We start from the raw sequence: 13,893 nt of genomic DNA on the forward strand, positions 1-13,893 counted from the left end.
GTGTTCAGTGTAAATATTATTTGATTAACAGGCTTCAGATGGGTAGGGGGAATTTATTACTGTGTCAAAGTGGGAGCGGCTGTTTTCACTTTATGTTTTATTTAATTTATTTTCCTTTTCAACAGTTTAAATATTCAAAGTTTTAAAATATTTTCAAGACTTCTTGTGAATAGTTTTTCTTACAGCCTTTTATACATATTTTTAACTTGACTCTTGTGGCATTTTGATAGTGCATTTTGTTTATATATGTAAAGAAAAATGGTCTAAATTGATGTTTTTGTAATGGAAAAAGAACATATTTGCCATCTGCTTTACATTCGTACTTGTTCTAAATTCTGTATTTATGTTTAAATAAGAATATTTTTCAAATTCAGATTTTAAATCATTTAACTAAACCATGTGGTCATTATTAATGACACAGCAACCCTTCTGATAACATTAAAATAAAAAGAGACTGTGACTTAAATTATGATACATTGAAGGGGTTTTTCAGACAAAATTAACAGACATCATCTTAATGCACCTTACAAACCAATCTGTTCATTAATAACCAACTAAAACTATAAAATGTACCAAACTAATTTAATAAGACTGTTAATTTCAGTCTAATGTATTAATTTACAAACCCTAACCCAAAGGTATAATTAAAAGATGACTAAAAACTAATTGTGCAGTTAATTTGAAATCTTACCTTGTTTTACCTGTTATAGTATATCTCCTGAATTATAACATATAAAAAGGAGTAATATCTTTGTGAAATGACACAACCAGGAATCGAACCTGCATCCTCCAGGTTGTAGGCTACGGATGATTTTTAATTTATTTTTTTAAGTGCTGGTGCCGCACCCAATGAGTCATGGATAAATGCCCATAGCCTTAGCTTATGTTTTGGTATTATATTTAAAATGACAGAAGAGACATTTAAAAGATTCGGTGTTTATCAACTTATAGTTCTTCATACGTGACAGCAGATGTCAGCAAAATCTTGGAATCCTGTATCTACGACTTTAACAAGAATTCAAATTTTTACAAGTCTGTTCTTAAAAATCTGTGTATCCTTTCTTTTTGTTAGGATCATCAGTGGCCGGTTTTAATGTTTTAAATGTCGCAAAGAACGGCCATGTAACGTAAACCCAGGATGAAACATCTAAGAAATGCTGAGGCCAAGACTCCAGTTAAAACTAATCTTCTATTTTTCTGTTGTTTTGTAGTTGTGTGAATACATGACTGGAAAAACACGCAGCTACAGTTTCACACACCTGCAGGTGAGCAGCTAGAGTCCTGACTACCACCAGGAGAGAGGACCATGTCACCAAACATTGCATTGCTCGCTGATTTACAGAATGCATTTTAAGATCAGAGTTGTTTTACATGGAACCAATGAGCCTAAATATCTGCTCGACTCATTCCGTTCGCTAATCCTGTTTCTTTAAGTCTTCACACACACCCCTGATCATCCAAGTCCTGCCTACTGTATGTTCCTAGAACCAGAACCGGACTTTCTGCTCCTCGGCTGTGGTCTCACTGTTGGCAACAGAGAGTCTAACAGTTTTGTTTTAAATGGGTTCTTTCTGTTGTCTGTTATGTGTTGATCCATTAGTGGTTCATCCTTTGAGTTTAGGAGCGTTTTTTGTCAGTTAGGTGGTTTAAAAACAACTGCAACAAAACAAGGTCCAGTTCAGGACTAAAACAGGGAGAAAAAGCAGACATAGAACTTTCAGAGCTTTGCAGAACTGTTAATCAAAATCAAAACCCCATTGCTCTAATATAAAATAAAAACCTGGAAAAGAATAAAGAAATAGTTGGATAATCTTTATTATCTTCATGCTCCTGGAAAGATTAACTTTTAGTGCTTCAGTTCTGAGAGTAAAAACATTTAGAGATGAAGATTTCCTGGTTTTAAAGCACCTCGATGAGTGTCTGGATGATTTATGTCCCTAAAGAAGGGAAGCTGTTTATACTAAGGATCCTGATCTTCACATAGAGCTGTTCTCCTCCTCCTCTGATTGGTCTGACCTCCTGTCAGTCTCTGCTCTCTGGTTGGATCTCCAAACTCCTGCAACAGATGGGTTGTAAAGTTGAAGTTTTATGCCATGCTAAAAATGTTGCCAATTTTTTTGATTTGCAGTTTGTTTGTATGTACTGACTGTAAGCAGCCGCCAGCAGCACTGCAGGGATGAAGATGATGAAGGCCAGCCTCAGAGTGCTTCCTACAAAGGTCTGCAGAAGGATCACAGGTTCCTCCTGGACATGAGACTGTCGGCACATAAACCGGAGGAAGAAACAAGCAGCAGATCTTTAAAAATGTCCACAAATACAAATGAAAAAAACTACAACACAAACCAAAAGGAAAACAAACTTTAGTTTTGATTATTAACCAATTAAAACATATTAATTAATAAATAAACCATCAATGACTTTATAAAGTTTGTTGCTGGTGATGATTCTTCCTGTTCATGCTAATCTGATTCACTGTAAACTCACCTGAACCAGGGCCACCATTGGCTCTGTGCTGGCACTTCCTGTGACATCACTTCCTTTTTGCTCTGTGATCAAACCTGTCAACAAATTCTTATTCGTTTAGAAATCAATGAATTCATCAAAGACAGATGTGTGACATCTGAGAAGAAAGGCTCCTTCTGATGTAAACAGCTTCAGTTTTATTCCTCCTGTTCTTGTCTATAACCAGCTGCCTTCTCTGATCAGATCTTTGGATGTTGAGGAGGAAGCTGGATGTTACTGACAGATCAGCAGCTGAGAAAACCTCAGATCCTCTCTCACCGTCACCTCATAAAATCTCTTATTTCAAACTCTGGAAAACTCTTCTTTTCAGTATCAGATGAATTACCTTTTCACCTAGCATTGCAGTTTTTCTTTTCGTGATGCTGTTAATTCACAACGCCAACCTGGCAGGCAGGGCTGTACCTACCTGTTATCATGTGTGCTGTGTTGAACTTCTCCACATCATCGTGACGCAGATGAGCTGCAGGACGACAGAAGACGACAAATAATTCAGTTCAGCAGCTGGAGATATACAGGGGTTGGACAATGAAACTGAAACACTTGTCATTTTAGTGTGGGAGGTTTCATGGCTAAATTGGACCAGCCTGGTAACCAGTCTTCATTGATTGCACATTGCACCAGTAAGAGCAGAGTGTGAAGGTTCAATTAGCAGGGTAAGAGCACAGTTTTACTCAAAATATTGAAATGCACACAACATTATGGGTGACATACCAGAGTTGAAAAGAGGACAAATTGTTGGTGCACGTCTTGCTGGCGCATCTGTGACTGAGACAGCAAGTCTTTGTGACGTATCAAGAGCCACGGTATCCAGGGTAATGTCAGCATACCACCAAGAAGGACGAACCACATCCAACAGGATTAACTGTGGACGCAAGAGGAAGCTGTCTGAAAGGGATGTTCGGGTGCTAACCCGGATTGTATCCAAAAATTATAAAACCACGGCTGCCCAAATCACGGCAGAATTAAATGTGCACCTCAACTCTCCTGTTTCCACCAGAACTGTCCGTCAGGAGCTCCACAGGGTCAATATACACGGCCGGGCTACTATAGCCAAACCTTTGGTCACTCATGCCAATGCCAAACGTCGGTTTCAATGGTGCAAGGAGCGCAAATCTTGGGCTGTGGACAATGTGAAACATGTATTGTTCTCTGATGAGTCCACCTTTACTGTTTTCCCCACATCCAGGAGAGTTACGGTGTGGAGAAGCCCCAAAGAAGCGTACCACCCAGACTGTTGCATGCCAGAATGAAGCATGTGGGTGGATCAGTGATGGTTTGGGCTGCCATATCATGGCATTCCCTTGGCCCAATACTTGTGCTAGATGGGCGCGTCACTGCCAAGGACTACCGAACCATTCTTGAGGACCATGTGCATCCAATGGTTCAAACATTGTATCCTGAAGGTGGTGCCGTGTATCAGGATGACAATGCACCAATACACACAGCAAGACTGGTGAAAGATTGGTTTGATGAACATGAAAGTGAAGTTGAACATCTCCCATGGCCTGCACAGTCACCAGATCTAAATATTATTGAGCCACTTTGGGGTGTTTTGGAGGAGCGAGTCAGGAAACGTTTTCCTCCACCAGTATCACGTAGTGACCTGGCCACTATCCTGCAAGAAGAATGGCTTAAAATCCCTCTGGCCACTGTGCAGGACTTGTAGATTTCATTCCCAAGATGAATTGATGCTGTATTGGCCGCAAAAGGAGGCCCTACACCATACTAATAAATTATTGTGGTCTAAAACCAGGTGTTTCAGTTTCATTGTCCAACCCCTGTACATGCCTAGAGTCTAGGAGCACATCTGTGTGATTAGGACAAACTGAATAGAGGTAGACTTGTGAGCATACGCCTGATGATGATGAGGTGGACGGTGGATGTTGGGTCGTTGAAGAGTCCGGGGAGCTGAACTCTGCAGTGGTAGAAACCAGCATCTGAGAACTGAGACCCAGAGATGGAAAGAGCTGCAGTGGAGGAGGAAACAGAGAACCTGCAGAGAAGAGAAGAACGCTGAACATGAGCATGAGGATAAGTTCCAGAAGAAAGCCAAGAGCTAAATGGTAAAAAAAACAAAACAATTAAAGATTTTTATTTACTTAAACAGTTAAAAATGTTCAGGCCTGATCAGAATTTTTCCTGTTTCTGCATCAGTTCTTAAAATTAAGGAAACAACATTCAGTTTATTAACAGTTTATGACCTATTTATATATGTATTTATATTATAAGTCAATAAACTGTCCAGATTTATTAAAATGCAAGTTAAGGTCAGAACCATTTGCTGAATTAGGTAATTAGAAAAGAGAAGAAGTTCCAGAATTTATCCTTGAGGAATACCAGAATCCCAGCTCTGGTTTTCTTTGTATTTAAATATACAGTCCCACCTCCAAACATGGCTGTGTGGGCAGGACAAACCCACACCCTTCCACGAGATCACCCCCACTGGCCTACTGGGGGTTCCTGTGGGTCACCCACAGCTGGGAAATTACTTGAGTGTGGGGGACCCTGTGAGGGGTACCTGCTGCATGCTTGCTCTATTGGTACACTTAAAGGACTTCTGTGGGTGCCCACAGTGGACATGCCTATCAACCATCCATGTGTCATCCATATAGCCATATTATGTTTAATCCCTTGGAGGGTTTGGCATCTCACATCCACAGGCTCCAGTATATTCTGAAATGTTGGCCGTAGTTTTTGGGCCCAGATGGGTCCATAGTGGGAGAAACTAAATGTGGGCATGTTGTGAACTGTAACTACTTTCCCAAACATGGACCCTGATTCAGGGGCAGCAGCTGGGCTTTGTGTGGACAGCCAAACCTCAACCACTGTTCAGACCAACTTGTTCGGGTCCAGTTATGGTCCCATATGTTGGGTCCTACACTGTAGTCTCATATGATGGGTCCTGCTGTGGCCCCATATGTTGAAGGCACCTATGTTGGTGCTCTGTATTTACTGACAGCTGCAGGTCTCATGGGTTTCCTTTGTTAACCAACTTGTTTGCCCAAAGTTGCCCCATAAGGGCCCTAACAGGCATGTTCACCAGAATATATCGTATCTCTCTTCTTCAGTTATTGGCTTCTGTACTGATTTTTTCCCTTGTCTCATTATCAGTGTCAGCAACGAGCGTGTTTTTATAATAAGCTACTTTAGAAACATCTGAGCTCAATCCAAAAAACATGGATCAGTGTGGAGATCAATGAATATGCACCTCTTCTTTGGCTCTGATTCATTTAATAGTTATTAATGTACCAAATACAGCAAAAGAAAAGTTGTTTTTTTTGGTTAAACCAAGAGCTTGCTGCTCAACATCTCCACGACCAAGGAGATAATAGTGAACTAAAGGAAAAAGAGGACAGTCATTCCACCACTGATGGTGGCTCAGAGGAAAGTGCTCCAGAGGGTCATTAAGGTGACCCAGAAGATCTTTGGCTGCCCTGTCCTCGATTCACAGTTCCTACTGTCTCCAAAAAGCCGAGAACATCATAAAGGAGACTTCTAACCGGGTTAGGTTCTGTTTGACCTGGTATCTTCAGGCAGACGCTACAGAACAAACAGATCCAACAACAGTTTCTATCCAGCAGCAGCAGCTGAACTCAACACAGCCAGAATGTAAAGGAGATGTGGTGACTAGCTTCAGGATGAATGAGTGAACATGTGGTTTATTTGGTCTTTTTAACAACTGATTCTTTTTGCTATTTTATTGGTTCTGATTCTGATCTAAGTCCAGCCAATAATCTGGAGTTAAGTAAAAGGAGAGTGTCCCAACACACTGTTAAGGTTTAGAGATGATTTGATTAAACTTCAGCAACAGATCCATTTGAAGATGAGAAATGTTTTAAGTCATAAATGATTTTGTGTGTTTGGGTCATAGTCAGTAGTTCAGTGTAGGAACCTGTAGGAACCTGTAGTTCAGTGTAGGAACTTGTAGGAACCTGTAGTTCAGTGTAGGAACTTGTAGGAACCTGTAGGTCAGTGTAGGAACCTGTAGGAACCTGTAGTTCAGTGTAGGAACTTGTAGGAACCTGTAGGTCAGTGTAGGAACCTGTAGGAACCTGTAGTTCAGTGTAGGGACCTATAGGAACCTGTAGTTCAGTGTAGGAACCTGTAAGAACCTGTAGGTCAGTGTAGGAACCTGTAGGGACCTGTAGTTCAGTGTAGGAACCTGTAGGAACCTGTAGGTCAGTGTAGGAACCTGTAGGGACCTGTAGTTCAGTGTAGGAACCTGTAAGAACCTGTAGTTCAGTGTAGAAACCTGTAGGGACCTGTAGTTCAGTGTAGGAACCTGTAGGAACCTGTAGGTCAGTGTAGGAACCTGTAAGAACCTGTAGTTCAGTGTAGGAACCTGTAAGAACCTGTAGTTCTGTGTGGTGACCTACCTATGGGACCGTCGGTACGTCACCTGATCTCCGGCGGCGTTGATCAGAGTGTTGTGGCAGGTAAACGATGATGGCTTTCCTCTCCCCCAGCACACCTCTACTCCACCCTGCCTCGCCTCCTCCAAGCGACATGGCAACTTCACCACCTGTCCAGCTACACCCACCACAGTCTCCGTGGCAACCACTGATACTGGTAAAGACACAGAAGGATGAATAATAAGCAATTTTACCATTTTCTGTGCTTTAGAGCTTCATATTTGGGTTCCTGAAGTCTAACCACTGGAGAACCAAATGAATGGGGTCCTCTGGGTTAGAAAATGTCTCTTCTGTGACTCTTTTAGTTTTCTAAGGGAATATCCCTTATCGGTGCGACTGCCGCAGTAATGGGGGCGCTGTGCCGGTCCTTTGTGGTGAAGAGAGAGCCGAGCCGAAAGAACGAGATCCACGATACAAGCGGCTGAAATGAGCTTCCTCCGTAGGGTGGCCGGGCACTCCCTTAGAGATAGGGTGAGGAGCTCGGAGTAGAGCCGCTGCTCCTCCACATCGAGAGGAGCCAGTTGAGGTGGCTCGGGCATCTATACCGGATGCCTCCTGGACGCCTTCCTCGGGAGGTGTTCCAGGCACGTCCCCCTGGGAGGAGGCCCAGGGGACGGCCCAGGACACGCAGGAGGGACTATGCCTCTCGGCTGGCCTGGGAATGCCTTGGGCTCCTCCCGGAGGAGCTGGAGGAGGTGTCTGGGGAGAGGGACGTCTGGGCGTCTCTGCTGAGTCTGCTGCCCCCGCGATCCGGTCCCGGATAAGCGGACAACGTTTTCTTTATCCTTATTGAAAACAAAGGAAATCCACTTTAGAAGTAACTTAAAGGTCAGATGCCAACAAACTCCATTTTCCTGCTGTTTTATTGCCATAAGCTCTGGTATTCTGAAGAACATGTTTAAATCTTCCTGGTAAGGAACCAGTAAGAGACTGTGGCTCATTGTCAGCATCTGAAAGCTGTGGAGCTGCGCTGTTGGGAGGTTCTGGTCCAACACGCAATGTTACGTTTCTAGTTTCTTGGTTTATCTGTCCTGGGAATTTGGTACATTTTCCACAACAGATGTTTCTTTCAATTCAATTCAATTCATTTCAGTTTTATTTATATAGCGCCAATTCACAACACATGTTGTCTCAAGGTTCTTCACAACAGTCAGGTTCATACATTCCAATTAATCGTAACCATTGAACAGTTCAGTCAGATTCAGTTATTTATTCAAATTGGATAAAAAGTTTTTCTATCTAAGAAAACCCAGCAGATTGCATCCAGTCAGTGACTTGCAGCATTCAGTCCTCCTGGATGAGCATGTAGAGACAGTGGACAGTCACTGGTGTTGACTTTGCAGCAATCCCTCATACTGAGCATGCATGTAGCGACAGTGGAGAGGAAAAACTCCCTTTTAACAGGAAGAAGCCTCCAGCAGAACCAGAACCAGGCTCAGTGTGAGCGGCCATCTGCCACGACCGACTGGGGGTTTGAGAGAACAGAGCAGAGACACAAAAAGAACAAAGAAGCACTGATCCAGGAGTACTTTCTATGGGAAGGAAAAGTAAATGTTAATGGATGTAGCTCCTTTAGTCGTTTCATCTAGAAAGAAAGAACAGATAAACTCTGAGCCAGTTTTCAAGGTTAGAGTCTGAAAGAGAGCACATAGAGTTAGTTACAGTAGAAGCTCAGTCAGTAGCCATGTCTAGGAGAGAGAAAGGGTTAAACACTGAAAGACAGGGCTATGTGGATCATCGGTAGAAGGTGAGCATTAAGTTGTTGCCAGCAGAAGCTCGGACGATTCCCCTCTCCAGAAAGGTGTCACAGGTAGACACAGAGTCAGGCCAGATGTAGCTTCTAGGAAGAGAAACGAGAGAACAAAGTTAAAAACTGAAATAACAGCAAATAATGCAAAATTGGAGAGTAGTGTGAGAATGTAGCGAAGAGGGTGAAAATGGTCATTATGTCCTCCAGCAGCCTAAGCCTATAGCAGCATAACTACAGAGATAGTTTCAGTTCAGATTATTTAGTTAAACGGCGCTTATTTACAACAATGTCGTCTCAAGGAACCCCACAAAGGGTCCCACTGATGGTCATTGTTATACTAAAAACCACAATGATTGGGATACCTCTCTCTGTCAGACTGATTATAACCATTGGAAAAGAGAAGGGGTCATACAGGTAGCAGAAATGGAGGGTGTATTTGCACCTCAACCATAACTGAGCCGGTTTAGGCTAAACCTGACTCCCCCTTACTCCCCCTTAGGCCCCCTTATTGGGCCTAAGCCACTCTAACTATGATCTTTATCAAAAAGGAAAGTTTTAAGCCTAGCCTTAAAAGTAGACAGGGTGTCTGCCTCATGGACTAAAACTGGGAGCTGGTTCCACAGGAGAGGAGCTTGATAACTAAAGGATCTGCCTCCCATTCTACTTCTAGAGACTCTAGGAACCACCAGTAAACCTGCAGTCTGAGAACAAAGTGCTCTGTTAGGAACATATGGACCAATCAGATCTCTGATGTATGATGGAGCTAGATCATTAAGGGCTTTATATGTGAGGAGGAGAATTTTAAATTATATTCTGGATTTAACAGGGAGCCAATGAAGGGAAGCTAAAATAGGAGAAATATGATCTCTCTTTTTAATTTTCATCAGAACTCTTGCTGCAGCATTTTGAATCAGCTGAAGGCTTTTAACTGCATTTTGTGGACATCCTGATAGTAAAGAATTACAATAGTCCAGCCTTGAAGTAACAAATGTATGGACTAGTTTTTCAGCGTCACTCCTGGACAGAATATTTCTAATTTTGGCAATGTTCTGGAGATGAAAGAAGGAAATCCTAGAAACCTGTTTAATATGGGATTTAAATGACATGTCCTAGTCAAAGTTAACACCAAGGTTTTTTACTTTATTATCAGAGGTCAATTTAATGCCATCCAGGTTAAGTGATTGACTAAGCAGTTTCTTTTTTAAAGACTCCGGTCCAAAGACGACAACTTCTGTCTTGTCTGAATTTAGAAGCAGAAACTTTAAAGTCATCCAAGTTTTTATATCTTCAAGACATGCTTGTAGTCTATCTAACTGGTTGGGTTCATCAGCAACAGATGTTTCAGTGAATCGGATCACCCCAAGATGTCACAAAGACATTTAGTGATGAAGAGTTACAGAAGAACTGAAGCTCGTTTTCTTCCCGGCAAGGAGGTTAGACAGTTCTGGTTCATTTCAGGTCATCAGGAGGCCATGAGGCAGAGTTCTGGTGGGGTATTTTCTGACTGGTTCTTGGGTAATATGATCAACTGTTTTTGTAAGGATTTGGAGATAATTGGTCTGTATGTAACTAAATTGGATCTATTTGTCTCATTAGCACCTTCAGAGGACGTTTCTTGGAAATGTGCAATAACAACAAACTGAACTAAATTAGTGAAGGAGAAATTAGCTGTGTTAAATCTGTTTTTCTGGGTTAGATTTCACTTTTATAAAACCTAAAAACATGTTAAAGGAAACAAAAACTAGTCTTTTATCCCTCACATTTTCTACTGTTTCTACTGTCAGCTGATCAACCCTCAAACACCAGGAAGGCAAGAAAATAAAGAAGAAGAAGCTTTGGATCTTGTCGTCATCTTGGATTTGGAAAATATTCTCCAAATTTGTGAGGGAAATTCCCAAACTGAGAAGACAGCTCCAGACAACTGATATCGATCTTTCCTCTGACCGTCACACCACAGCTTTCATTTTGAGGCTTTAGTCATTCTTTGTCTCCTGATTCAACATGTAAGTTTCAGACAAACAGAAATTGTCCTGCACATTTGCACTAAATTAAACGAGTCATATGGGAAATCCAATCCGGAGTTTTCCACTTATTTTGGTCTTTTTCTTAATTAAAACAACACTTTTGTGCAGGTTGATAGAAATATCATCAAACTACTTTTACTTTTTAAACTTTATAAAAATACATCCTGTTCAAAAGGTTTTCTCAGAGGGCCACCACACACCACCTGAGCCTGATGTTCTCCAGGTAAAGACTCACCTGAGAGGACGCAGACAGAGAAGAGGCTGTGAAAGAGCAGCGGCAGCATGTTGTTGTGTTTCCTCCAGAAGGACAGAGAGACGGACAGAAGACGAGTCAGACAGATGACTCAACTTCCCAACTTCTCTTTTCCATTCAGCCGGCTATTAATAGACCCAGACTGTTGTTACCCAACGGGCTTAGAATCCAACTCCAAGAATCCAATATGGTCCGACATAAACGTGTGGTCAACAGGTGGCGCTGTGGGCTACATTCACTGTTGTAATTAAACAGAGAGGTGGTTATTAAATGCAGAAAACCCTGAAGACCAGCAGACCTGGTCATAAACCACAGAAACGACTATACAATAGTGGTTTTTAGTAGTCTGCGGCACAGGGGCTCCTCAGAGAGCTGTCCTCTCACCTTTCCTCTTCACCCTCCTCACCTCAGACTTCAGACACAACACTGTCAGTTGTCACCTCCAGAAGTTCTCTGATGACACGGCCATCGTGGCCTGTGTCTGTGAGGGGAACGATCTGGAGCACATGGAGGTCATCGTGGACTCGGCTGGTGAGCACAAAACCATCTGTTCATCAACATCACCAAGACTAAGAAGATGGTGAAGGACTTTTGCAGGAAGGCCACTCCGACCTCACCAATGAACATCCGGGCTTGGAAATTGAGACCGAGGTGGAGTATAAGGACCTGGGTGTTCACCTCAACAATAAACTGGACTGATCCACACATAACATTGTCCCCACAGGGCCAGAGTCGCCTCCAGCTTTTGAGGAGAATTGAATCCTTGAATGTGTGCAGGGCTCTGCTCAGGACTTTCTACAACCCTGTGGTAACCTCTGCAGTGTTCTACTCTGTGGACTGCTGGGGGAGTGGCTGCACAGAGCATGACAGGAGTAGGATGGAGAAGTTGGTGAGGAGGGCCAGATCAGCTGTGGTATGTCCCCTGGACTCTACAGTGGAGGTGGAGGAGAGTAGGATGTTGGCCAATCTGATCCATCATGAACAACGCCTCTTACCTCCTCTGTGGACTCTGATCACCTCCTTCAGCAGTAGGCTGATGCTGCCACAGAGCAGGAAGGAACGCGTTGGAAGGTCTACAATAAAAACTCTCACTTCTAACTTTATTTTAGATGTAACATTCATTTTTTTATATTTAGCATTCATTTTTGTTGCTTTGCTTGCACTACTTGATTTATTAATAATTTTCTTTCAATTATCTCCCTAGATGTTCATCTTTTACTCTGTCCTGCTGCTGTGATAATTCAGTTTTGCCTCTGGGGGATGAAAAAAGTCTTATCTTCATACTAGTTCCTTCTTAACTCAAATGTAACTCAGACAAAAACAGTTCAGAATCCAGGAGAAATCATCTGATTTGGATCAAATTTGATTCACCTGATCTGATTTGCAAGGGGCTGGCACATCTGAAACTGCCACTAGAGGGCAGGACTGATCAGGCAGTTACCAGATCATCTGTCAGCCAGATCATTGAGTGAAGGTCAGCACCGCAGGGGAATGACTCAGAGACACTTTAGACAGATTTAGCAGCACTTGATGGAGTTCAACCAGGACCATGTTGTATGCATGCTGCTGAGACGGCATCAAATAAGCCAATTAAACAAAATAAAGGCTTGCTTTTAGGTATTTATGATCTCTTAAAGTTATTTTTCTTTCAGTTTTAGTAACTCTTATATCATATATTTATATTTGATTATTTTGTTGCTGTTTCGGTTAATAATAATCAAAGCAAGCGCTGTCATATTTTTTGAAAATATTAAGACAACATCTGGTCTTAACTTTAGAGTTCTTAGAAACTGTATGAAAGTATTATAAAATATCCACTTATTGCCAATGTTTCCTCGCTAATTTACAGAACTGCATTTTCAAGGTTATTGATCCTCTATTATTGATTGATTTCTCTCACTTTTTTCATTTTTTTTATAACAAACAATTATTTGTTTTATCCATTTGTTTGCGTGATTTGATCATTCTGGTCATTTCATTGCCTCACAGCCTCTGTAGAGCACCAGGCTGTAGGAAAAGTGCTTTTTGATTGATGAAAATGGGAGAGAGAAACATCACTGATGTAATGCCATGATCAGATGGTTGTGAATGCATCTGATACGAACCAAACAGTTTCACCCATGAGGAAATAAGATCTGCAGGTCTGCAGCATCATTCTCCACACCTGACCAGCCTGATGAACACAGCCAGAACATCCTAACTTATGCATTTAGTTTTCTTCCCGTTTTTTTCTTCTTTACCAGCACAGGGCAAGTTGCTTTTAATGAGTTTATCAAGAATTAAAAGCTGCTTAAACTTACTGGTCAGAGAATAACGAACTGGCAGTATCCTCCTGTCACTCAGGATCCAAAGGTCACACTACAGCTCCCCCTGCAGCTTCAGCTGGGTACTCTTCAGCTTATTTTCAGAAACAGCATGATGTCCCTCTGCAGCAACACTATGAGCAAGAATGGGACTGAGGGAAAAACTCTCATCACCATCTCCAGCCTGGTTCCATTTTAACCTGGGAACTCCCCAGGACAGCCTGTTGGTCCAATGGGTTATCTGAATGAAGGAACTGGTTTGCGACCAAAGCGCAGTAGATAAATGCTGCAACATTTTTCCATCTTTTCCATCTTACAAAGACAGACATACTGTACATTTCTCAAGGACATCCAAAAAACCAAGGACCAGTGGGCCAACAGGTAAGATCTAACATATTTTTTTCTTTTCAAAGATTGAAAGGCAGACCATGTGGTGTGTAAGAAAATATATTTCTATTAGTGTCATAAGCTTCCACTCTGGATTCCTGGATGACAACAGGCACCATTCACTGCACATCCAGCAGCTTTCTGTGTTCTAGACCAAACTGATCTACAGAGACTAGACCAAGTTCATGTCTTCTGAGTGCCATCTGACAAAGCAGCTCTGCACCAAGGTTTGACCACCCAA

General features: G+C 42.1%; 1 protein-coding gene across 1 annotated transcript; it reads right to left on the reverse strand.

The window, feature by feature from the left end:
• Nucleotides 1-1,791: 1,791 nt before the first annotated feature.
• On the reverse strand, nucleotides 1,792-11,077 carry LOC124876670 (hepatitis A virus cellular receptor 1-like). Its single transcript, XM_047379625.1, has 7 exons — nucleotides 10,945-11,077; nucleotides 6,900-7,089; nucleotides 4,377-4,516; nucleotides 2,930-2,983; nucleotides 2,485-2,558; nucleotides 2,148-2,256; nucleotides 1,792-2,056 (listed from the first exon to the last, which is right to left on the reverse strand). Exons 1-7 carry the CDS (start codon nucleotides 10,991-10,993, stop codon nucleotides 1,977-1,979), a joined length of 696 nt encoding a protein of 231 aa, XP_047235581.1. The 5' UTR covers nucleotides 10,994-11,077; the 3' UTR covers nucleotides 1,792-1,976.
• Between the last annotated feature and the right edge of the window lie 2,816 nt (nucleotides 11,078-13,893).

Source organism: Girardinichthys multiradiatus, chromosome 11, assembly GCF_021462225.1.
Source record: "Girardinichthys multiradiatus isolate DD_20200921_A chromosome 11, DD_fGirMul_XY1, whole genome shotgun sequence".
Classification (NCBI taxonomy): domain Eukaryota; kingdom Metazoa; phylum Chordata; class Actinopteri; order Cyprinodontiformes; family Goodeidae; genus Girardinichthys; species Girardinichthys multiradiatus.